Genomic DNA, 25,916 nt, shown 5'->3' with positions numbered 1-25,916 from the left:
GTCTCCTCCCTGCGGGTGCTCTGCCCTTGACAAGGAAGGTCAGACCTCAGCCAGAAGGCAGCTTTTACCAGCACACAGGTGCTTTTTAGTGGGGGCAGCTCCACCCATCTTTTTGTGTGCAGCTTTTCAAACTGCATTCTCAGTGAAAAGGCCCGGGGCTTCCCAGGTGGCGCTAGTGGTAAAGAACCCACCTGCCAATGCAGGAGACTTAAGAGACATCAAAGGGATCAAAAACCCAGGGTGCCCTGGAGGAGGGCATGGCAACCCACTCCAGTGTTCTCGCCTGGAGAATCCCATGGACAGAGGAGCCTGGTGGGCTACAGTCATGGGGTCACAAAGATTCAGACACGACTGAAGTGACTTAGCACGTGCACAAGCAACTTCTTGGAGGCGAGCAGCCCGTGTTCTCAGGCTTCAGTGGAGCTGGTGGGAGCTGGTGAGTGTGGCGGTGGAACTAGGGGCGGGGTGGGGTGTTGGGGGGGCACGGTGTGTCTCCAGATGAGCTCCTAAGAGAACCAGGGCACCTCCCCCTCTTTCTTCTCAGAGCCAGCTTGAGGCCAGAGCTTCATTGGGGGGGGTTCCACCAAGGGGCTCATGTGCTGCCTCTCAGGGAGGGGCATGGCACCCAGCACCTCTGTGCCAGTGAGGGCGGCGTTCCTGCCTTTAGGAGGGAAGTGGGTCATGGAACCAGCCATGTACTTGAAATAGTCTAAGGCGAACTGAATTGAATGGAGGCTGTCTGGTGCAGACTCAGGACTGGTGATGAGCATGGGGCAGGATGACGGGTGTGGTTCCTGCCTTCAGATGGTTGACCATCTAGAAGAGACGGAGGGGAGAAAACAAACATCAGATCGTGTCATCAATGCTGAAATCCCTGTATGAGGGAAGTTCTGGGGCCCACAGGTGCCCAGAGGAGGGAGCAGGTCTTCCTGGGGAGGAGGTGGGAGATGGGGGCGGCTCCAGAGAGAAGACACCTTGTACTGTCCTCCAAGGAGTTGGTTCAAGTTTGGCAGGCTGAAACGGTGGACACTGGAAGAATATTCCAAGGGGAGGACTCTGCAGTGACCAGGGCTCAGAGGCGTGATGTCACCCGGGTGCTGGGGAGTGGTGAACCTCTGTGGTCGGCTTGTAAGGCGTATGGGGGTGAGTGTCTAAAAATGAGACGGCTGGTGTCGGGGAAGGTCAGCTCAGGGCCTTGGATGCTGAGAGGAAGGAAGGAGCTTTTCATCTTGTTGGCCGTCCTGGGTGTGGGGAGCCCATTTTAAAGTGAAGGCCTGGGGTGGGGAGCAGAGAAAGAGGAGGAGGAGGAGGGTGAAGGGGGAGGGGGGAGATGCTCCCTCATCCACAGCAGTGAGGGGCAAACCTCAGGCGTCTGGGGGAGATGTTGGGAGGAGGGTGTTATGGGCTCAGGGCAGCTCTTGCTGGGGCCGGGCCACCCGCTGGAAGGAGCATCGGGCTGGCTGCTCGGATGAGCTCAGCACGTGGCCCGGGCAGCGGGGCAGGGCGCTCTGCTACGGTCAGGACCCCGGGAGACCTCTGGGCGCAGCGGGGCCGGAGCCGGAGTCTGCCGTCGGCGCCCACGCGAGTCAGCGTAGGGCGTTGGTCATTACCGAGAGCGGCGGTCATTACGAGCCGTCGTAAACCCCTTGACTTTCTCTGCAGACCTCCTTAGCGGCAGACACGCGGCGCTGGGCAGGCCGGCCCGGAACTGCGGGGCTGCGTCGGCCCAGATGTCTGAGGCCTTTTGAGGGGTTAGGCAAGGGGGCTGCAGCCCCGGGGCCAGGGGGCGGTCTGGGGCGGGTGCGAGCGCGATGTGTGTGCGTGGACTCACATTTGAGTGTGGGTGGGTGGGTCTGAGGGTGGGTGTAGCCGTGCGCTGCACAGGCATGTGCGGGTCTGTGCACAACGTGACTGCCTGGCGAGCATGCGTGCTAGCCACCCCCCCAGGGGCTGAGCCTCCACGGGTGAACATCACAGGCTTTCTCCTCCGCCACCCCCCAGCCCCCGCCCCCGCCCCCGCCCCGCAACCCCCACATCGCTCCAGAGGGGAGCCTTCCAGAACCTGCCAACGATTCCCCCCACCCCGGACCCGGGAAGGCTAAAGTGCCCGGGAGGGACTCCTGGGCAGCTGGCCTCTGGGCACTCCCAACAGTCATCTCTGCGGTCCAGTCTCCCGTGTTCGGTTTATTCCTCCAGATGCTGGCCAGGCCGATTTTGTGAGGTTTCAGTGTTTGCAGCAGTCCATTTAGAACTGCTGGTGCTCTGGGCGAGAGCCACTTCCTTGGCGGATTCCAGCGGTTCTCAGGGATGGTCGTAAAGGGCACTGGTGTAATCCCTGGGACAGAAAAAAGTTCATCGGGAGGAACAGGCAGGGCCTGGGGCGTCGGATGGACCCGAGTTCAAGGCCTGGTCCCACCACCTGCTGTGTCAGCCTGGGCCAGCCCCTTCTCCACCCTGGGACTCAAGTTTGCCCTCCCTGGAAACAAAACATCCACTCAACCGTAAAACAAAACGAAAGCCTTCTGGGCTTTCCTGGTGGCTCAGCGGTCAAGAATCCGCCTGCCCTTGCAGGGGACCCAGGTTCGATCCCTGACCCGGGGAAAATCCCACAAGCCACGAAGCAACGAAGCCCGTGTGCCACAGCTCCTAAGCCTGGGCTCTAGAGCCCGGCAGCTGCAACTACCCAGCCCACGGGCCGCAACTACTGAAACCCGCGCGCCCTGCAGCCCGAGCTCCGCAGCAAGGGAAGCCTGCGCACCGCAACTAGGGTAGCTCCCGCTCGCCATACCTGGAGAGCAAGCAGCAGCGAAGACCCAGCCCAGCCAAAAATAAATAAAATTATTAAAACCCCCAAAGTTCTGTGCGAGAGAACGTGGAATGTGACAGGCCGTGATTCGGGTCCCGGAGGCCCTGTGCGCTGGCTTCCTGCGCTGATGCGGCGGGGCGGAGCGAGCGCTCAGCATCTCTTAGGCGGTGGCGGCCGACGGAGGGTGTTCTGCGTAGGCAGGAGCGGGGTGAAACGTCCGCCCGTGGGCTGCAGGCATCATTCTTTGATGCCATGGGTCAAGGTTGGGTGTTTCCCGCTTTCCCTGGGGCCTGGAGAGTCTCTTCCTATATCCTCTTTAAAATGTCGAGGCTGCGTTTGCCCCTAAGGACAAGGGCCAGAGGGACGGTGGCTGAGAGCTGGGACCCGCTTGCTCCGCCAAGGGGAGTCCTGTGCCGGGTCGCTCAGATAGAACCCGGCTTGTTGAGGCAACAAAACCTCGACTCACAGGGTGGTGGGGTCCCCACCCCAGGCGCTATTGACCGGCTGGATGGCCTCTTGCCCGAAGAGGGCAGGAGGCGGGAGACACAACCCTCGGGTCCCTTCCAGCCCCGCGGAGGCCGGGGCTCGGGGGTCCTCTGGGCGCCTGCTGGCTGAGCTCCTGCGGGCGGCTTCCCCGGGGAGGGGGCTGTGTTGGTGTGGGAGTGAACCCTCCTTCTCAGGAGGACTTCGCGTGATTTTCCGGAGGACTGAGGAGGAACTGCTGGGGCCCCCAGCATCCTGGGGTACCAGCCTCAAGTCCGACCTCGCACATAGACCCTTCAGGAGGGCAGGGTTGGCCCCGGTAGGCACCACGGAACTTTGAAGCCGTCCCAAGATGTGCGTGTTTGTGATGAAGGCCAGAGGGCTTGGAGCCCCTGACTCCCGGGATGGTCCTCGGATTGCCAGGGAGGAGGCTGATGGAGCTTGAATGGAGGTGCGGGCGGGTCTCCCGCCTGCCCTTTCCTCCTTGCCGGCGGGACCATTCGGTACCCCCTGCTCCAGAGATCAGCTTTCCCGGGGACTTGGCCTTCCCAGTTGTGTAACTGGGTGTGCAGAGCGGGGAGGTCCCGGAGCCAGGCTGGCTGCTTTGGAAGAAGGGGGCGTGGTGGCCGGCGTGTGTTTGCTGGTGACGGACAGCCCTTTGCCTGCAGCCTTCTCTCGTTCCGGACCTAATGTGTCTTCTGGCAGGTTTCCTCGCTCTGATTGTCAGACCCCGCGGAGCACCAGCACTTTCCTCTGCTTCTACTCATATCCCCATCCCCGTCCCCCTTTCCCAGCGGGTCGGTGGGTGGAATCAGTCTGGACCGGTTGAGAACTCTCTGTGCTCCTTCCTTGGGCCCAGGGGCCTTAGCATGAGGCGTGCAGGCCGGAGCTGAGCATCTGCCTGCTCCTCCCTGGGAGCCCTCAGCGTGGAAATTCCAGGGGGGCCCGCACTCCAAAACTCCGACACAGACACTGACACGCAGCTACTCATGCAGTGGGTTTCAGGGTTGCTGGCACCCCCCTGGGTGTGGTCGTCAGGGGTGTGAGATCCGACAGCCCATTTTGGGGGGTGGTGCTCTAGTGAGGGGAGGCATAGGAGCAGTTCCCTCTGTTCAAGCCCCTGGATCACCCCAAAAGGCCCGCAGAGAAAGGCAGGTCGGGGACTCACCCGGGGAGGCCCCAGGATTGCTCAGCAAGGGTGTCCTGGGCTGGGGAGACATGGGGTGCCAGGCCTTGGCCTGCTCTTCTGTCTGATGGATGGTCCTGGGCCAGAGGGAGGGGCCAAGCTCTCCTTGAAGGGGTGGGGGGCCGGCAGAGCGACCTCTGCCCCGGGTCTCCTCCTTCACTGCAGCCACGGCTTCTTGCAGGAAGTGCTGAATCCGAGAGAGCGAGAGAGAGCGAGAGAGAGAGCGAGAGAGAGCGAGAGAGAGCGAGAGAGAGCGAGAGAGAGAGAGTGTGTGCTTGCATTTGGAGAGGAGGGGCTGGGCCTGCGTGATGGCATGGGGGTTGGGGTCCTCTTACCGAGACGGAGTGTGTGTTGTGATTGGGGATCGAGGGGAGGGGGCAGCAGGGGCCCGGGTTCCAGCTCCCGATCATCTGTGGGCGGTTGAGACCAGGGTCCTCCCAGCCCCTGTTCACCGTCCGGAACACGGCTTGGCCGGATGGCCTCTCTGACCCCACGTTGCTCTCAGAATGTGCTTCTGTGTCCCGACCCTGTGTCCTTTAAACACACCCATGCCACGAAGCAGAACCTTTCTTCAAAGGAAATCTTACCCTGCCCTCCATCGTAGAAACGGGTCCACAAAGACCTCTGGGCTGGAGGAGGGGACCCTGGACCCGGGTGGACTTGGCCACTTCTTATTCCTGGAGCCTGACAGACACTTACTCTTTCGAGAGGTTCCTGGGTGTGTGGAAGGATGTCTGACCTCCAGGAAGAAGGGCTGCGCTTCTCCGATGAGATCCGTGTCCTGCATTTTCTTCCTGATGGACACTGCGGCCTCAGTGCAGTGTACCCTGGGGGTACGGACGATACCAGCCTGTCCTGCCGGTGTCCACCTGCTCAGCAGAGGCAGTGGGTACTCTCCACGGGAGACTGGCTGTGTCTGCAGTGGGCTTGAGCTTGACTTGTAAGACTTTGTTAGGGCCGAGGTGACATTGACCGCCAGGGCGCTTAGACAACACGGATATATTCTCTCCCTGCCTAGGGGGTCAGAAGTGCGATTAAGGCTCCTGCTAGAGGCTGTGCTCTGCACCCGCCCCTTCTGGCTGGAGGTCTCCTGGGCCCACTTGACCCTGAGAGCAGCAGTTTCCATAGCCGTGGGCAAGTCTGTTGATGATGTATTTATTTATTGTTTTAAATCTCTTTGATAAGAGCTTCCTAGGTGGTGCTAGTGGTAAAGAATCCGCCTGCAATGCAGGAGACACTGGAGATGAGGGTTCAATCCCTGGGTTGGGAATATTCCCTGGAGGAGGGCAAGGCAACCCACTCCAGTAATCTTGCCTGGAGAATCGCAGGGACAGAGGAGCCTGGTGGGCTACTTTCCACAGAGTCACAAAGAGCCGGACAGGACTGACGTGACTTAGCACGTGTGCTCTTTTTAATAAGTGGCTTTCCTGGAGACGCAGAAAGGATCCCTGCCATCTTGTTGCCCTGTTCCCCTCGCACATGTTCCCCCCAGGCTCTCAGGACCCAGATCTGCCCCCTTACCTCTGTGAGAGGCTCCGGGTGGGTGGAGAGAAAGAAAAGAAACTCAGTGAAGGTCAGAGGATCTGGAAGCAGGAGTCGGTATACACCCAGCTCGGGGCTGATTCCACCGGCCACCGGGAGTGCCCACCCTCTGAACTTGGCAAGAGCTGGGACCCTCGACAGTGGAGAGGAGGCCAGATCTCTATATTTTATCTATCGCTTTATACAACTTACAGTTACTAAAAAATATTGGCGATATTCCCCATGTTGTACCTACATCCTTGAGCCTGTCTTGCCCCAGTCGTTTATGCCGCCCACTCCTCAACACTTATCATGCACCCACCCCTGGTTACCTCTAGTTTGTTCCTATATCTGTGAGTCTGCTTTATTTTTTCTGTTATATTCACCAGTTGCATTTTTTAGACTTTAAAGATCACATATAAGTGATATCATACAGTATTTGGCTTTCTCTGTCTGACCTATTGCACTTAGCATAATGGCATCCAGGTCCATCCATGTTGCTACAAATGGCAAAATCTCATTCTTTTTCATGGCTGAGTAATATTCTGTTGTATATATGTACAACATCTTTATCCATTCATCCATGGGTGGAGACTTAGGTTGCTTCCATGTCTTGGCTATCGTAAACAATGCTTCTATGAACCCTGGGAGGGGGGCGGGCACATGTCTTTTTGAATTGGGGGTTTTGGGGGGATATATGCCCAAGAGTGGGATTGGTGTGTCATATGGTGGTTCTGTCTTTAGGTTTAGGAGAGACCTCCATACTGTTGTCACAGCGGCTGCACCTCTGCACCCGCCTGGCAGCTTTGGGAGCCAGGAGAGGGAGAAGGGACTCCATCCCTTCCCTCCCACCAGCCCCACCCCCCCACCTCCACTCCAGCCACATCTGTGAAACACACACCCACCCTTCACACATGGCCCACCTCCTTGTTAGGGTGGCCACTGCTCCTCCTTGCCTAGGACCGTCCCAGTTTATTCCTGTTGTCCCGGCGTCTGGATGAACGGCCCTCTTTCTGTCTCCGAAGTGTCCTGTTTTGCAGGCTCAGTTGTAGAGCTCTCACCTCCCCACCCCATGACCTGGGCTTTCCCCTGCTGGACACCCCAGGAAACTTCACGGGATGCCAGGGAATCAAAAAGTTTTTTTGGACTGAAAATCTGGTTGAATGCACCCTGGGTGGTTGATCGATGTTTAATTTAGTGTCTTGTGGGCTCGCTGTGGAGTCTTGCTTCTGCTCCCGAGGCAGCAGCACCTCTTAAAGGACAGAAAGCGGCCTCTGAACACCCGCAGGAGGAGTCATGAACTGTAGGCTGTGAGCAGCTCATTTGCTCACAGTGAGAAATGATTTCCCAGGTGGCCCAGAGCTAAAGAATCTGCCTGCCATTGAAGGAGACATAAGAGATATTGACTCAATATCCCCTGGAGGAGGGCATGGCTACCTGCTCCATCCAGTATTCTTGCCTGGAGAATCCCACAGACAGAGGAGCCTGGCGGGCTACAGTCCATAGGATCGCAAAGAGTCAGACATGACTGGATGACTAAGCGCGCACACACACAGACACACACAGACACAGACACACACACGGACGCAGACACACACACACACAGACACAGACACACACAGATACACAGACACACACAGAGACACACACAGACACACACACACAGACACACACAGACACACACAGACACACACACTCACAGACACATACAGACACACACAGACACACACACAGACACACACAGACACACACACAGACAGACACAGACACACACACAGACACACACACACAGACACAGACACACACACACAGACACACACAGACACACACAGACACACACACACACAGACACACACAGACACAGACACACACAGACACAGACACACACACAGACACACACAGACACACAGACACACACAGACACACACACAGACACACACAGACACAGACACACACACACAGACACACAGACACACACACACACAGACACAGACACACACACACACACGAGGTGCAGTGGCCGCCTGCCTGGCCCGCACACAGGGCTGGTTCGCCTGGACCGTAGCTGAGCGCCGTCGTGCCTCAGGTAGGGACGGTGCCGGCCAAGGCCCCACTCCTCCTGGCATGGTTCGTTTCCCCTTGAGATTATTTATGAGTTGGACTCCCAGGAATCAGACCCAGCTCTGCCATTGATCCGTGGGACCTCGGCCAGCTTCTCAAGTACTCCCGCCTTACCGATCCCTCCTGACCAGTAAGATCAGGAGCGTCTGCCCCACGGGGTGGCTGGAGGGTTCGACGAGTTAACGTGTGAAAGAGTGTAGACCAGGGCCTGGCCTGCCGAGTACCCCTTGGCCGATGTTGCTGCTGACGCCGGGGTTTGTGTGATTAACACCAGTCTCACCAGTGAGGCCGGGACCTTCGGGACAGCCTGTGCTCTTTACATCTCTTGGTTCATCGGTGTATCCCATCAGTGTCAGCTGAGCTCTGGGGCGTGTGGGACACCCCCTAGTCCATGGACAGGGCTGGGGAGATGAACGGGTCTGCAGGAGCTCACGTGGGAGGATGCGGGAAGGCATGCTCATGGCCACGACCACCACGGTGCTGAGTCACCGTGCAGACAGTGGGGGGGCGGGGCATGAAGGTCAAGGCTGGACCGGGCCCGGGAGGCTTCTGGAAGAAGATGGCCTGGAGCTTGGCCGGAAGGATGCGTAGGAAAAGCAGTTTTCCCTGGAGCACACTCTCTGCCTTCAGAGGGATCAGCTAGGAAAACGGCGAAGGACTGAGGTATGCCTCTCGCTGGTTCTCAGAGGTCATAGCTGCTCAGAAAGTTCTCAGAAAGTCATAGCTGCTTTGGGGATCTCCTAGCTGAGGGGTCAGGGCCTCTCCTCATATCCGTGAGATGGGATTCTGTGAAGACCTGCCTGCCACCAAGCTGGGAAATGCTTTGCTGGGGCTGTCTTTTGAGTTTAGACCATGCCATGGCCGTCGCTGGACTCTTGAGCCGTTGTTCCCTGTGGGCTGGTCTGTGGCCACTGTCAGCGGGGTCCCCGGGCACTAAGCAGGCGAGAGCTGCCCGTCCCACCCGAGACAGAGAGTTCTTTTCCTTGGAGGATCTATGCTAGATTTCAAGACAGAGAAAGGAAACATGAAGGTTTAGACAGATGGCCAGTGCTGGAATGGACATCGATAGGAACTGGTCCAAGTGGCTCCATGAAGACCCAGAGAAGTAAAGTGATTGGTACAGAGGTTAGTGATGGAGTCCCAACCAGAGGCTGGAGTCGCCCGATTCTGGGCTTGGAGTCCTTTCCTCTGAAATGTGCTGCCTCTTGCTGTCAAAGCCTTGGTTTCCTGACTTTGCAAGATTCCACTCCTGCAGGGTAGCAGCCCCCGAGACCTCAGTGATTCTGAAAATGGCACTAGACCCGCTTGCTCGAGGTCAGCCAGGTTTCGGACATGCCCATGCTGACTTCAGCCTGAGCTTTGACAAGTTTGGAGGGCTGTCCTGGGCCTCCAGAAAGTTCAAACACCATCCAAGAAAGAGTCTTCAAAGTGCAACAGTATGAATAGCCAAGGTGATCGACCAAACAGCCCGCCCTAGTCCCACCCCCCCAAACTCTTTGAACTGGTGGTTCTCAAGTGTGGTCCCCAGACCGGCAACGTCAGCACCACCTGGGAATAGGTTAGAACTGCAGATTCTCGGACCCCATCCCATCGCTGCTGTGGGGGCTTCCGGGAAATCTGCATTTTAACCACCCCTCCCCCTGAAGATCCTGAGGACCCGTCTCTAGAGCATGTCTCAGAGTCCAGACTAGCTCACAGCTTTTCAGCTTCCTGTTTCTGAAACCCAGTCCCCATCTTTTTCTGTCCAAGAGACCATTGCACACTCTAATGTGCCATGTGGGCGAACCCCAGGGGGCGGAATGCAGGGGAAGGGAAAACCAGTGACCCCTCCGGGAGGAGGACTGTTTGCCTTGGCCAGTTGGCTTGAACTTGGAGCCAAGATTCCATCAATCCTCACGATTGACTTTATTTAAGCGAGTCTCCTATTCTCCTCTGCCTCCTGCTTGGGGACGCGGTCCTCCTGGGAAGGCGAGGGGCCCGGGCCCCTGCTGCCTGGGCCGCCAGTACACACGCCGTCCCCAATAAAACCACACCAGGCAGTCCTTTGCTCTCAAAGTGGGGCTTGCATTTTGCACCGTTAGCTTCAATCAGTGGGGATTTAACACAGTCCATGAAATCAAGCAACTAGGCAGAGGGATTCTGGATGGCTGACACGGATGCTGCATGCCCGACTGTGTGTGTGAGGGCTTTGTGAGTGTGTCGGGGCTGGGGGGCATAAAGTTGGGAAATCCACTCTCCTGCCTTAACTGCCCCACCACCCACAACTCCCCAAGATATCTGGGATCCAGAAAACAGGACAATTTCAATGAAATAATTTGCCCCAAATAAATTGCTCAAGAACATTTTCTACGTCTGCTGATTTTTTTTTTTTTTTTTTGTAAATGAGAGAAAAAGAAAAGCTGCTTTCAATCATTTTTTTGTTTGTTTTCTTTGGGTTTTTCTTTCTTTTTCTTTTTTTTTGTAGCATCTGTCCTGTAGTCAGTAGATGCATGTAAGTATGCCACGTGTGGTTTGTGGTCGGGGAGAGAGTCTGTGTTACTGTGACCGAGCGCAAGCCCCTTTTCTTTGCTTAAGGAATTAATGATGCAAACCCCGGCCCCTGCTGGGAACGGAGGTCTGTGGAGCAGCCTTTGCGGGGCTTTGTCAGCAGGACTCATTTGGATCCGTTGCCACTGCCGGGACCCTCTGCTGAGGGTTGGAAGGAGTCGCGGCTTCTCCGGGCCCCGCCCTTACCCAGCGCGGTGACCGAACCTCATTTGCACAGTCGGCTTTGGGAACGGCGCTTGCTGCCTCAGGGCCGCCCACCCAAGAGATTCGTGAAACTGGGTCTGGAATGTAAAAAATCAGGTCTTCTCTATCTTACTGCACAGTGAGGTCCGCTCTCTGAGCAGGTTTTTTTTTTTTTTTCCACTGAGAGGTTGGGCAGGACTGGGGATGTAAACTGTGGTCCCTCTCTGGTCCTGGGGGCGGGGAACGAAGAGGACACTGGAGGAAGAGCTAGTCAGTCTTGTCATCCCCACCCCAGCTGCTCAGATCGTCTGTTTGGGCACTTCAGCCCTGTCTGCCAGAGAAAGGAATTTAGGAGAGCAAGTCACTAGGAATCGGGTGATGTCAGGGGTTACTTGCCCCAGGAGGATTTTTTTTATTAGCATCTCTTGGAGACAGTGTATCTGATGGCTTGCCAGTGGTCCCCAGAATCTGCAGGGACCCCATACCTTCCTCTTCCTTGCTGGGAGGACCTGTGACCTCAAGTAACGAGCTCTGAGAGACAGGGAGCAGGGTTCCCAGAGGAACTTGTGAGTACCTTCAGCCTTGGGCAGGCAATTCAGCTGAATCAGGTTGAACATCCCTTCCTGTTCAAAGTAAATAATCCAAATGCTAACCTAATTGGGTTTTTTTTTTTTTTTTTAATCTGAAAAATGATCCAGTTGACAAACTCCGTAGGCTACCTCCTCTTCTCAGATGAATGGTGGAAAAAGTAGAATTCTTACTCAAACAAAACCCTTCCTGGGAAGCCCCGAGTGAAGCCAAGCTGCTCTAGTTGAATAGGGATTGAAGGGCCTGGAATTGTAATCTTTGTGTTTCTTTTAAGAGCTCCCATTTTGTGATTCATTGACATTTTATATACATTTCAGGTCTTTACTAGACAGCAAGCTTTTTTTTTTTTTTCATTAAATCTAAGTTTTTTGCTTCAGAATAAATGCAATTTAAAATGTCAACTAGTATTAAAAGGCTTTTAACAAAAAACTGCAGGCCTCTGCCCAATGCCTTCCAAACACTGATTCCCACAACCCAGAGGAAGTAATTTTCAGCTATTTTAGCTGTTTTTTTTTTTATGATAGTTAGCAAAACAGAGTACATAAAGATGATACTAATTTTTAAAAATTTATTTTTAATTGGAGGATAAATGCTTTACGGTATTATGCTGGCTTCTACCATACAACAACGGGAATCAGCTTTAAGTACACGTGTCCCCTTCCTCTTGAACTTCCCCTCGACCTCCCACCCCATCCCACCCTGCTAGGTGGTCACAGAGTACTGGGTTTGATCTTGTGTTATAGAGCCGCTTCCTTTAGCTATCTGTTTACACGTGGTAACGTATATGTTTCAATGCTACTCTCTGAAATTGTCCCACCCTTTCCTCCCCACGCTGTGTCCAAAGTCTGTTCTCTATGTGCCTTTATTCCTGCCCTGCAAATAGGATCATCCGTACCGTTTTTCTAGATTTCATATATATGTGTTCGTATACTATGTTTGTTTTCCTGTTTCTGACTTACCTCACTCTGTATAACAGGCACTGGGTTCATCCACCGCACTAGAACTGACTCAGTTGCATTCCTTTTTATGGCCGAGTAATATTCCATTGTAATGTATGTACAGCTTTTTTATCCGTTCATCAGTCTGTGGACATCTAGGTTGCTTCCATGCCCTAGCTATTGTCAACAGTGCTGCAGTGAACACTGGAGTGGGCTTCCCTAGTGACTCAGATGGTAAAGAATCCAGGAGACTCGGGTTCAGTCCCTGGGTTGGGAGGATTCCCTGGAGAAGGGGATGGCCACCCACTCCAGTATTCTTGCCTGGAGAATCCCATGGACAGAGAATCCTGGTGGGCTACAGTCCACGGGGTCACAAAGTGTCAGACATGACTGAGCAACAAAGCAGAAACATGGGGGTACATGTGTCTTTTTCAATTACGTTTTTCTCAGGGTATATGCCCAGTAGTGGGATTGCTGGGTCGTATGGCAGTTTTGTTCCTAGTTTTTTAAGAAATCTCCATTCTGTTCTCCACAGTAGCTGTATCAATGTTCATTCCCACCAACAGTGCAAGAGAGTTCCCTCTTCTCCGCATCTTCTGTAGCATTTATTGTTTGCAGATTTCTTTGGTGAGGGCCATTCTGACTGGTGTGAAGTGATAACCTCATTGTAGTTTTGATTTGCATTTCTCTAATAATGAGTATTCAGCATCTTTTCATGTGTTTGTTGGTCATCTGTATGTCTTCTGTGAAGAAATCTCTGTTTTGGTCTTCCGCCCACTTTTTGATTGAGTTGTTTGTTTTTTTGCTATTGAGCTACATGAGCTGCTTGAAAATTTTGGAGATGAATCCTTTGTCAGTTGTTTCATTTGGAAACCATACTTAATTTTAGCTTAAATTTTAGACATCACTTATTGATGTTCTATGATTGAAGACAAAGATTTATCTTTTGCTTAATTTTCATTTTTAAACAATTTTTAGTTTTTCATCAAATTCTTAATTTTTAGACACTATTGATTTTCTATTATTGGTAATGTCTGTCTTATAGTCTATTCCCTCTTCTTCCCATTCTTTTCAATTTAACATATTTGGTTAAATTGATATTCAGTGTTTAATTTGTTGTAATTATGTAAATATAATTTACAGTTGAGCCGTGTGTGTACTACATTTATATTTCCTTTCTTATATACTGTTTCCCTGAGATAGTTACCTCACTTCATTTTCCTGGTTCCTTATGTTATGAATTCAGCCCCAAACATTCCTGCAGGTTTTCATCCAATCTGCCTGACCCTTCTTTCCTCCTGTTTCAGACTGCACTGGTCGAGCTTTAAGCCCATCACACAGCTGTCCTGGAAAACCATTCTAAGGCTTCCATTGTTTTTATCTCATGTTAGAGCTTTAGTTTCCTGATCCTGGGTTGTATTCTGCATTTTTAGAGCAGTTTCCCAAGAAGAGATACATGGAAGACTTTTTATTTAAATCATTGAACAGTCTGAAGTTGTCTTTCTTCTCACCCCTCACTGATAGTTTGGCTCAGTACTGAATTTTTTAAAAAACCTTTTATTTTATACTGGAGTATAGACAATTAACAATGTTGTGATCAGTCAGTTCAGTTCAGTCGCTCAGGCGTGTCCGACTCTTTGCAACCCCATGAATCGCAACACGCCAGGCCTCCCTGTCCATCACAAACTCCTGGAGTTTACTCAAACTCATGTCCATTGAGTTGGTGATGCCATCCAGCCATCTCATCCTCTGTTGTCCCCTTCTCCTCCTGCCCCCAATCCCTCCCAGCATTAGGGTCTTTTCCAATGAGTCAACTCTTCGCATGAGGTAGCCAAAGTATTGGAGTTTCAGCTTAAGCATCAGTCCTTCCAATGAACACCCAGGACTGATCTCCTTTAGGATGGACTGGTTGGATCTCCTTGCAGTCCCAGGGACTCTGAAGAGTCTTCTCCACCTCCACAGTTCAAAAGCATCAATTCTTCAGCACTCAGCTTTCTTCACAATCCAACTCTCACATCCATACATGACCACTGGAAAAACCATAGCCTTGACTAGACGGACCTTTGTTGGCAAAGTATTGTCTCTGCTTTTTAATAGGCTATCTAGGTTGGTCATAACTTTCCTTCCAAGGAGTAAGCGTCTTTTAATTTCCTGGCTGCAGTCACCATCTGCAGTGATTTTGGAGCCCCCCCAAAATAAAGTCTGACACTGTTTCCACTGTTTCCCCATCTATTTGCCATGAAGTGATGGGACCGGATCTTAGCTTTCTGAATGCTGAGCTTTAAGCCAACATTTTCACTCTTCTCTTTCACTTTCATCAAGAGGCTTTTTAGTTCCTCTTCACTTTCTGCCATAAGGGTGGTGTCATCTGCATATAGGTTGTGATAGTGTCAGGTCAACAGTGAAGGGACTCCGCCATCCATATACACATATCCATTCTCCCCAAACTTCCCTCCCACCCAGGCTGCCGTAAAACATTGAGCAGAGTTCCCTGAGCTACACAGTATATTCTTGTTGGTTATCCATTTTAAATATAGCAATGTGTACCTGTTGATCCCAAACATCCTAACTATTCCTTCTTCCCTGAATTTGGGAATTTTAAAAGCATGGCTGCATTATCTTTCAGCTTCTAGTGTTGCTGTGGACGAATCCTGTGCTATTCTGATGCCTGGTGCTTTGCAGTAGATGTATCCTGTCTTTTTCCCTGGAGGATTCCTGTAAGTTCTCCTTATCCCTGGTGTCTCTAGATGTCATGATTCATTGACCTGTGTGTGCTCAGTCACCCAGTCATATTCTGACTCCTTGTGACCCCCTGGACTGTAGCTGCCAGGCTCCTCTGTTCATGGGATTCTCCAGGCAAGGACACTGGAGCAGGTTGCCATTTCCTTCTCCCGGGTATCTTCCTGACCCAGGGATCGAACTTACATCTCTTGAGTCTCCTGTATCGCAGGTGGATTCTTTACCGCTAAGCTGCTTGGGAAAACCCATTCATTGACCTGTGCGTGCGTAATAAGTTTATTCAGTCATTTCTGACTCTGTGCGATGCTACGGACTGTAGCCCACCAGGCTCCTCTGTCCATGGGGATTCTCCAGGCAAGAATACTGGAGTGGATTGCCATGCCGCCCTCCCGGGGATCTTGCCGATGTGGGCACTGTTTAATCTGAGAGCTTGTATTCTTTCTTCCTGGAAATTTTTCTTGTATTATTTCTTTGGTATTTTCTTGGTTCTTTATTATTTGTTTTCTTGGTTCTTTCTTCTTCAGTCGTTGGGCCTCCTGGATTAAGCCTCTCTTTTATCTTTCTTTCTCCTGTTTCCATCTCTTTGTCATTTTGTTCCACTTTCCAGGAAATGTTTCCACCCTTATATTAAAGCACACACGTTTCATTCTTTATTTCTGCTCTTACCTTCTGAAATCTCAAATACTCTTCAGGTTCTCTGAACATTCCTCTCCAAAGAATTCTGTTTTCATTTCCTGAATACAGTGTCTTCTGTTACCTTTGTAAAAAAGTTTCTTCTGCAGCCTACCTTGTCTCTGTTCTCTGATTTTTTCTTCCTGTGTGTTTTGTATGTTTTATTCTCTTGTTCACATTTAGAGGCTTGCCTTTAAATGCCTGCTGATCCTTTTAAGAGTAAATCACTAAGTTGGTACTCTGCGTGTATGCGTGTCCTGTGAGTTTTGAGCCTCATTTTGGAATTTTGTTGGAGGGAGCTGTGGGTCTTCTCTTTGGGGTTGCTAGTTTCTTCAGATAGAACCCCCGGGATCCTCTGATGGGGGCTCAGAGCCTCACTCTTCACTGCAGGCTTTCACTGAACCCTCAGCCGTCAGGGCTGTTCCTTCCCACCCCATCTTCCTGTGTGTCTGGTGTGCACAAGCCCAGTCTGTCTGGATCGAACTTTCTGTACAGAATAAACCTCTTGGCTGCTGCTGGAGTGGGTGAGGGGTGGTCATCTGGACTCACGGCCTGGCTCGTGGATCTGGGTGCGTCGATGCAGGCTTATCAATTCCTATATTTAATACAGTCTCCGTAACCCCATTCAGAAGCACCCAGTGGCCCCTGGCTTGTGGACATTTCTGGGTCCTGCCGTGTGAATCGGCTGCTTTCTTGCTCACAGCCCCCTCTGTCAGCAGCTGGGTTTCTGCTTTTCTTATCTTTGTCAAGCCGGGATCCACCATCCATTTGCTTTCTGTTATACTAGATGTGATGTCCTCGTTTCTTTACCATTTTCTTGCATATGTTTATAACTTTTTTTAAACTGTAATTTTAGAGGAGTGGAAATGATCCTATGCTCAATCTTCGGCAAGATGTTTGGCAAGAAGTGGACAGGAGTGACGCTTCACAAACATTCCAGATGCTTGATGGTTGAGGATGCAGAACCTGTCTTTCCTTCCCGTTGGTTGTAAGCTCTCTGGGATTCTCCCTCAACCCCTCTGGTTCAGGCTCCCACAGGTCATCAGCAACAACCCCCCCCCACCCCCAACCCCACCATTGCCAAGGCCAGCGCTCCGGTCCCACACTCATCTTTAAGCTCAACAGCAAAGGAGATCAAGGAGCGTTGCTTCCATGTGAAAAGCACCTTCCCCAAGAGACACCAGGCTGCCTGGTTTTCCATCCATGCCTCTGAAGACTTTGCAGGAACTCCCCAGGGAACTTCCCTCTGTCTCTCCTTTTCTCTGTACTTCCCTCTTCACTGTAATGATTATCATGATTATCATCGGTGATAAGATGAGTCACAAAGCTGGGACTGACTCAGCCCCCTCCCCACCTTCCCCCTCGGGGCCCTTTCTTGCATTCCTGCTGCAGTTCCTCACTGTGGGTCCTGTAAATGCCTGGCCCTTGGCCAACTGTGGCCTCTCATCCAGGCTTCCTGTCCGGGTGATTGGAAGGATGGCGGCCTCATTAGCATAAGCAGGTCAGGAGAAAGAGATGGTTTTGAAGCCAGTGTGGGTTTGGGATGAGTGTAATGAACTTCCTCTGCTCATTTCAGCCTCAGAAAATGTCCAGGCCTTGTGGGGAGGCTACCGAGGGAGGATCAGTTGTGAGCAAAAAAATATGGTTTTGGTGACTGCACGTGGAATGAAGCTTTCAAAGTCTATCTGAATAGAAGGGGGTTGTGTTTGTTTTTAATTTTTTTTTTATTGGAGCATAACTGCTTTCCAATGTTGTGTTCGTTTCGGCTGTACAACAGTGTGAATCAGCTATATGTACACATATATCCCTGCCTTCCCGAGCCTCCCTCCCCCCGAACCGCCCCCATTCCACCCCTCTACGTCGTCACAGAGCACTGCTCGCTGAGTTCCCTGTTAGAAGGGGTTATTTAATTTTAAGGCTGTGGAGAAAGACCCAGATGGCCCTAATTGTGACCTTAAGTTTAGAGTTTTCATAGTATCTGGTCTCTGAATTCTTGCGGGCAGTGATCAGCAAGGTGAGAGGCAGGAGTCCTATTCTACTGTCGGAGGATGTTAAGTCATTGCTAAAAAAAAACAAAAACAAACCCAAAGAAGGGTTTTGTTTTTGTTTGTTTCTTTGTTTGGTTTTAGCTCAGGGAAGCTGAGATCAAGGGCCCGAGGCAGACGTGGACTTATCACCCGTGGGAGACAGCCCCGGGAGGAGACAGAGAAGCAAAGGGATGGGGCGGGGGGTGCGGTGCTACGGGTGGGCGTCACCGTCAGCCCAGGACCACCCAGCACGGCCTTCCGGATGGTCAACCTGCTGGGCCAGCAGGCAGACGGCGCTCTGCGCTTTACCGATGGAAAATGCAGACTCTGGGAGCTCGAAACCAGCTTCTGTGGTTGAACACGGAACACAGTTTGAACCCAGGACCAGGGACTCCAGCTGCGTCCCAGCTGTAAGCCCAGCCGCTCCATCCTCGGGCTTCTCCTACCTGCACACCAGCACCGTATGTGATGCAAACACAGTCCCTGGGGCTCCGGGCTGTCCCCGCGGTGGAGGCTGGGTGGGAGGAGGAGAGGAGGTGGGGGTCAGTCCCCCAGCCCCCATCCCCAACCCAGCAGCCCCTGGTTGTGGCATGATGGGGGGCTGTACACATAGCCACAAGCAGGGGGAAATCAACCTGGGACGGCTAATCGCCTATCCAAACATTGTTGGTAATCTGCATCGCTAAAGTAAACCCCTGGAAGATGGAAAAGATGGTAGTAATTTCTGGCCACATGTGCCTCCTCTTTCCCACCTCAAAAAAAGAAAGTGAGCCAAATGGCAAGAAGCAGAGACTCTAATGCAAAACACATTTCCATCACTGGCTTCTCCCTCCCCTCTCCCCACCTATGTAAACCAAATTCCTTGACACGGTCATGGCAAAAGAACATTAATTTTTGATTTGAGTTGTGATTAAAAGCAACACAATCAAAAGAGGGAAATAGTTTCCACTGGAGCACTAGCATTTGAAACCCCGTTGGTGTCGTGGGAACCAGCGTGCTCTTCGGGGTCAGGTGTGGGTTTGAGTCCCGAGTCTCTTCTTACAGAGCCTGGCCTCCTGTTATCACCACCCATCCTGGGTCCTTCGTACTGATCGTCATCGGTAAGAACGATCGTGGCTGTGGATGATGTCAGGAGCCACGCAGAGAGTGCCCATCCTGGGCTCGGCATATGGGGGGTTCTTTCTCCCAGATGATGGCTCACTTCTCTGCAGAATAGGAGGTGCCCAGTTGTCCCAGGAAATGCACTTGTCCCCCCCACCCCCACCTCCCCGGTGATGTCATTGATCACGCCTACAGCAACACTGGGATCGTGGCTTTAGACCTTGGGAAGCAGTCCAGGGTCACCTGGCACGCGTCCCCATCGCCTCGCCTCCCTGAAGTCCTGGATCCCTTCCTGGGGTCAGTGGATCCCCGAAGTGCAGGGGGTGGGCAGAAATGGAGCCGAACCTGCCGAGCCTGGCGGGGAGTCTCTCGGGCTTGTCCCCAGGAGAACTTTCTTGCCCAGTGAGCTATAGATTCACACAGGTGAAGTCTTTTCTCAGGTGACCCACCAGGTACAAGGATTATAAACCAACCAGGGGAGTGAGCCGGGTGGGCCTATTGGGGCAGATCTGGGCAGACATTGGGGCTTCACTGGTAGCTCAGCTGGCAAAGAATCTGCCTGCAGTGCAGGAGACCCTGGTGCTATTCCTGCATCAGGAAGATCCCCTGGAGAAAGGATAGGCTACTCCCTCCAGTATTCTTGGACTTCCCTGGTGGCTGAGTCCGTAAAGAATCCACGTGCAATGCCGGAGACCTGGGTTCGATCCCTGGGTTGGGAAGATCCCCTGGAAGAGGGCATGGCTACCCACTGCAGTATTCTTGCCTGGAGAATCCCCATGGACAGAGGAGCCTGGGGGACTACAGTCCACGGGATCGCAAAGTGTTGGATGCGACTGAGCGGACAGAGGTCCCAGAGGGTGATCTGTGCTGCTCCCTATTTGATGCTCTTCCACCTGTGGGTACTCCTGCCTCATCCTCAGGGTCCGGGTGGGTGGGGGAGTCAAGTGAAATCAGAAGGTCTTGGCAGTGACTGGTTCGGCAGGGGTGGTGGAGGGTAAAGCCAGGAGCTCCTTGGGAGACTATGCTCAACTCACTCCCGTGTGTGCAGGTCTGTCCAGCCTTCCAGGTGAGGGCTAGCCCTCTGCTGCCTGGACTAGTCCCCAAAACTTCTGCCACCCTTGGACTGAAGTCTTTCATCTGGGCTGAGGGCCTGGGGAGTTACATGGGGCCCAGAGGCTGGAGATCTAGAACGCTTTCTGTAAGAGAAGGTGATGGGAGCACATGTAGTTTCCTGACTTTGACACATCCCCTGAAGATTTATTTGTTCTAGTGTTTTTCCCTCCTCCTAATTCTTGGGTTGGCCAAGAAAGTGCTTTTACTCAACGAAACATTAAATAATAAAGCCATCACTCAGGCAGTGTTACCTTGGCCGAAATAGCTCCTTTCAACCAGGAGGAACTCTTAGACCATTTCATTAAGTAAAGCCATTTTGAAATGTGGGTGAACCTGGGAAGAGAGCCCTAACCCTAACCGTTTCCCTTATTTTCTTGGTCCATTTAATCAACACTTGAAATGTCAGCTTCATTATAAAGAATGTTGCAATTCAGCCTGCACAGCACAGTAATTACAAGTGGACACTCAGTCCATGAGTTTAAGTTTAGGATCAGTGACTCTGGGCAAGTAAAGGCAACCCTGACACCTCAGTTTTCTCATCTGTTAAATGGGGGGAATAATTGCGCCTTCCATGTGGAGTTATTAGGTTTCATGGAGGAAGTGCCTGGAGAATACTCAACACACTTGCTGACATCCAGATGCTTTCCTGATCACTAGCTACTGTTCTGTAGCTCAGATTCAAGTCTTTCCTCATGGAGTGTGGGTGGAAGCTAGGAGATATTTAAAAGAGAGGGCTTAGTGATTTGGAATTGAGATGAGTTCGGAGGATGGACATACCATCTGGTGACCAGGATCTAGAAATGGTTTTCAACTCCTTTGGGGTGATCCCTGGCTGGCCAGTGTTTGAGGGGAGCTGATTGTTATGGGTGATGCCGTGTTTGTGTTCTTGGTGCATTTCCAATTGCAGGACGCCTCCATGCTAATCTACCCTCCCCAGGTAACCCTGTGAGGCCAGCACAGGAGTGTGTTGTCCACACAATAACACCCAAGCACTGTTGGCTTGGGCTCCGTAGAGACAGAAAGATTGGTTTTCCCTCTCTGCAGGGAGCCAGGCTGACAATAGAAGAAGCCCGGGTCCCATGTTGGATCTGAGGAACCACCACCTGGATTTATCCATCAGACCCCCACCAGCATTTGCTCCAGTGGGTTGAAAGGTCAAAGTCAAGTTTGGGTCTGTGAGTCTACCCTGTGGATAGGATAGCCCATTAGTGGCGCCCTCTAGTGGTTGATGAGTGGTGGACAGCCTGTCAGTGGTACCTGCTGTCTGAGCTTCCTGGAGACACCGTGGTTGGAACCATGGTCCTGATGCTGAAGTCGGACACTGACGCTTGATGCAGTTAGCTTTCCCTTGCTGGCAGCACACACGTAGGTCTTGTCTGTCTTATTTCCAGAGCCGGGATTTTAGGTCCTTTGGATGTTAAAAAAAACTAAACCAATAACTTACTCCTAAAAAAACAACAAACTCAGGGTAAGTTTTTTCTTTGAGTGCCGAGGTCTGTACCATTAGATTATATGGCCTTGATTGGATTAGAGGGTCCGCTTCTTCTCTTGAAGCATTGTATGACCGTCTGAATCCCAGAGTTTTTTTTAAAAAAAAAACACCCATGATTTGGTTTTGAACATTTGTTTGAGCCGCTCATGGCATCTTGTGGCAACTATTAAGATACCATCAGATACACTGAAACCAAGGAGGCAGAATCTGTGTGTGAAGGTCACCTGAGACCTTGGTCCTTATCTATAGACTAGATACAGACAGCCTCCCTGTTTGAGGTGCTCTTTGATTTTTATTTCTCCTGCTCTTCAGCCCCCAGGTGGGTTGTGGTTGTGGATGAAGAGCCGTGTTTTCATTTTTTTAATTGGAGTGTAATTGCTTTATAATGTTGTGCTAGTTTCTGTTGTACGAACAAGTGAATCAGCTACATGTGTACATAGATCCCCTTCCTCCCCCCAGCCCCTTCCCACCCCCCAGGTCATCTCAGAGCCCCGAGCTGAGCCCCCTGTGTTCCCCACTAGCTTTCTGAAAAGCCGTGTTCTAAAACTCTCTCCTCTCCTCTTCCTCTCCCTGCCCTCGCCCCTCTAGCCCTGAGGATGAAAATCAAAGAGGTGAAAAAGGAAAACGGCGACAAGAAGATTGTCCCCAAGAAGAAGAAGCCCCTGAAGCTGGGGCCCATCAAGAAGAAGGAGCTGAAGAAGCTGGTGCTCTACCTGAAGAACGGGGCCGACTGCCCCTGCCACCAGCTGGACAACCTCAGTCACCACTTCCTCATCATGGGCCGCAAGGTCAAGAGCCAGTACCTGCTGACAGCCATTCACAAGTGGGACAAGAAAAACAAGGAGTTCAAGAACTTCATGAAGAAGATGAAGAATCACGAGTGTCCCACCTTCCAGTCGGTCTTCAAGTGATTCTTGGGAGGTGGGGGGGCGGGTTGGGGCGGGGAGCCTGGGGTGAGGGGAGGGGAGGGCTGAGCGGATGCCCCTGGACCCCTGGCGGTTCACCCCACACCCCCTTGCTCCTGCGAGGTGGAGGGCGCGTGACCCAGTTGCTTTGCAGCATCCTTGACCCTCCCGCCTTCCCCAGGCTCCAGCCCCCACCAGGTAGAGCCGATATTTAAAGCCGCATGCCCAGGTGAGAAACCCACTTAGATTAGGAAGCTTCTCAAGACCTACAAGTGGAGCAGCATGTCCCCCGGGGGGAAAGGGAGATTTCAGGCCGGCCGGGTCCATGGGAGACACAGTCACTAAAAAAGGCAATGCTGCCAGCCCAGACAGGGGGCTGGCGGCCAGAGCTAGTGAGGACAGCAGACGCTAGCTTCCACCACCCTCTCGGTGTCACTGCAAACCATGTACGGACCTATCAGCTAGTCTATGCCGTTGGAACTAGAACCTTCTAACTCTTGGCAAAATGCATGGCTTTCCATTCCAGAGGAATTTTCCCTTTCTGTCCATTGTTCAGACAGATACCAACACACCACCACACTCACCATGAAGATCAGCTCCGGAGAGTGACTGCAGGGAGGGGAAGCTTGAGAAATAGCCCAAGGGAGTGCAGTGCCTGGCCCCACCCTCCGTGTGGTCCTTGACAGGGACCAGCCTGTCTTGGATGCCCTGGAGGTGGTTACCATCAGACCCAGCCGTGATCTCGCCTCCTGACACGTGGAAGGCCGCACAGGCCTGCCTTGGGTGACAGAGGTGATGACTCATAGACTGGGAAGGCAATTGTTAGTGGTTTTCAAAAACAAAACAAAACAAAGTTAAAGGAGAAAAACAGAAAAAAAAAATTTAGAACAGTCCAGCAAATTGCTAGTCTAGGGCCAACTGTCACTGGGTGAAGAGCTTATTAATCTAATTCTCTTGTTTGTTTGTTTCACATTGTTTTAAAGCAATCAACAAACCCACTGATTCTTCAAGGTTCCTTTTTGTTTGTTTAAAAAAGTCTCCATGGAGCATTTGGAAAGGTGTGGCAAGATGGGGGACTCTGCATGCCTTTGAGGTCACTTTCTAGCTGAGCAACTGTCTTTCTGGGTATTTTCTGTGGGGGGTGGATTCTCCTGGAAGCGTAGCTGTGTTTCTCCTTCCTGAGGGGTTCTGGGTCACCCTGGGCCCAACACAACGCTAATCTAAACTCACAGTGCGTCCTACTCCCGTCTTTCTTGTGAAGAATGGATTCCTTTGAACTTGATTGCCTAGAGATCAGAGACATTCAGAATAGCCTGCCTGCCTGTCCTCCTGCACTTAACAAAATATTTTGTTTTCATTTCTGCAGAGGGAAAGTTAAGCTATAAAGGTCCCCATTCCAAGGAGGGAATTTAGAAAGCAAAGCAACTGCGGTTTTTCCCCGAGGGCCCTAAGATAATTCTCACAGCCGTTGTGTTAATAAGTGATGTACATAAACCCATTCATGGAAGCAACTTGACTCCTCTCGTTCAATGTATAGGAAGCAATTCCAAAAAAAAAAAAAAAGTTAATGTTAATTTCTTCCTCACGTCAGATTCTTAATTCTCTGTAACACCTTGAGAACTTCAGTGATTGTCCCTCTGGGTGAATCTGATGCTGCACTGGGACTCGGACTCATCAACCCCGTGGCTCATTCTGTTAACTTCCTAAACTACAGCCTGAAAACCAGCCTGCCAACCTCGTCACCTACTTGAGGGCTATCCTGATCTAATGAACCCCTGACAATTAGTGACCCATCGTTTAATACATTTTTTATTCTCTCTGACCTTTAATCATAAAGTGTTGGGGATTGTATGTGATTTGTCTGTAATTTTGGATGATTTTAAAAAAAAAAAATGTGTGTGTATATATATATTAGTGAATTAGAAATATCCTCCTTTCCTATTGTCAACTGAAATTCAGAGCAGTTCATGAAAGCTTGGATCTGGGTCTTAGTTTTGATTGATTAACCCCAAAGCTCAGTGCCATGTATCTGCTGGTGACACCTTGGACAGAGGGTGTCCTATCACAGGGCCACTTCAGGGTGGGGGCCTTGGGAAAGCTTTGAGTGGGGCACAGCGGTTCCTCTAGAAAGGTTATCGGTGAATAGGTAGACTCTCAATGGGAATTCTCAGGTAGGACGTGGTGTTTTCAGATGAGAGTTCAGAATAAGTTGGAAATGTGAATTGCAACTGCAGGTTTTTCCCCAGCCACAGAGCCCCAGACCTGAGGTTCACTGTGGACATGGGACAGCCTGGGCTGTGACCCGTCACCCACTTTAGGGTGAAGGGAGGCTCTGGGTCCAGAGCTGCGTTTGATCACAAAGCATTGCTTTTCTCAACAAAGGCGATGACGAAACCAACTTGCAGATTCGTGGGCTTGCTCACTTCTTTCCAGAAGAGCAGGGTGGGTGATTTGGTAATCATTGCTAGTGCAAAAGATCGTCTTCATAAAGGTTTAAAATGATCATCCTGGGTGGAATCCGGTGAGGTCATGGGCAAAACTCAGTCACATCTTTGAAGAGGACCAGTATTTTCCTTAGCAGACAGAAAGTGAGGTGAGAATTCCAAGAATATTTTATTTGTAGAGCATCCTGTGTCACCCTGGGCTTTGGGTGGCTGTAAATTAGCACCAAGGGCTCCCTAAGGCATCTGGGTCTGTGAATGACAGAGGCCCCATTGTGCAAACCTGGAATCCGTCTTTTTCAGCAGACTCCAAGTACCCAGTTGCTCTGCCATAAGTGTGTGGATGTCTCGGGCTTAGGTGCTCTGTTTTAGAAAAGGTTTCCCTGGAACAATGTGCTGGTCCCACTGACCTGTCACAAGCAGATACATAGGACACAGACCAGATTCCTGTTTCCTCTAGTTCCTCCACGTAGCACTCCTCTTATAGAGCCTAAATCTCTTATAAATGCTTTGAATACTGTGAAAATGTTTTACATTCCATTTCATTTGTGTGTGTTTTATTTTTAACTGCATTTTACCAGATGTTTTGGTGTTATCACTTATGTTAATAGTAATTCCCGTATGTGTTCATTTTACTTTCATGCTTTTCCTGCCATGTATCAATATTCACTTGACTAAAATCACTCAATTAATCAGTGGTAATGTGCATGGTGAATTTTTCCTGCTCCCCACAATGGCACACCGTTTACCCTCCTCCGCCTCACACATACCCCTTCTCTTCAGTTTTTCCAGTGATGTTTTCTGGCCCCCACTCAATACTTTTCACATGGTAACGGGGCATGGTGGGATAGCAGAGTACCTGGGGGCCCCAAGGCACCAGCACCCTATCCCATGTATACCACCTGCTCCCCTGAATCACTTCCAGAAGTTTCTCCCGGCTGTGTGTTCCAGATCAGAGAGAACGTTAAATACCTGCTCCCCAAGAATGTATTTTTCAACCCTGCCTGAGTTTCTTCTCTATGTTTTTGGTTGCAGATGCTCTTTCCCCTCCAG

General features: G+C 51.4%; 1 protein-coding gene across 1 annotated transcript in view; it reads left to right on the top strand.

Annotated features, from left to right (window-relative positions):
- SFRP1 (secreted frizzled related protein 1) overlaps window positions 1-25,560 on the top strand; it is a 44,077-nt gene extending 18,517 nt beyond the window's left edge. Inside the window, exon 3 of the mRNA XM_043454302.1 lies at window positions 22,106-25,560. Within this exon, the coding sequence (XP_043310237.1) occupies window positions 22,106-22,428 (323 nt within the window). The 3' untranslated portion in view covers window positions 22,429-25,560. The remainder of the gene's footprint in view (window positions 1-22,105) is intronic.
- Window positions 25,561-25,916: the final 356 nt, after the last annotated feature.

This window comes from Cervus canadensis, chromosome 31 (assembly GCF_019320065.1).
Source record: "Cervus canadensis isolate Bull #8, Minnesota chromosome 31, ASM1932006v1, whole genome shotgun sequence".
NCBI classification, from domain to species: domain Eukaryota; kingdom Metazoa; phylum Chordata; class Mammalia; order Artiodactyla; family Cervidae; genus Cervus; species Cervus canadensis.
Note: the sequence above shows the minus strand (reverse complement) of the source record. Positions and strands in the feature narration are given on the sequence as shown.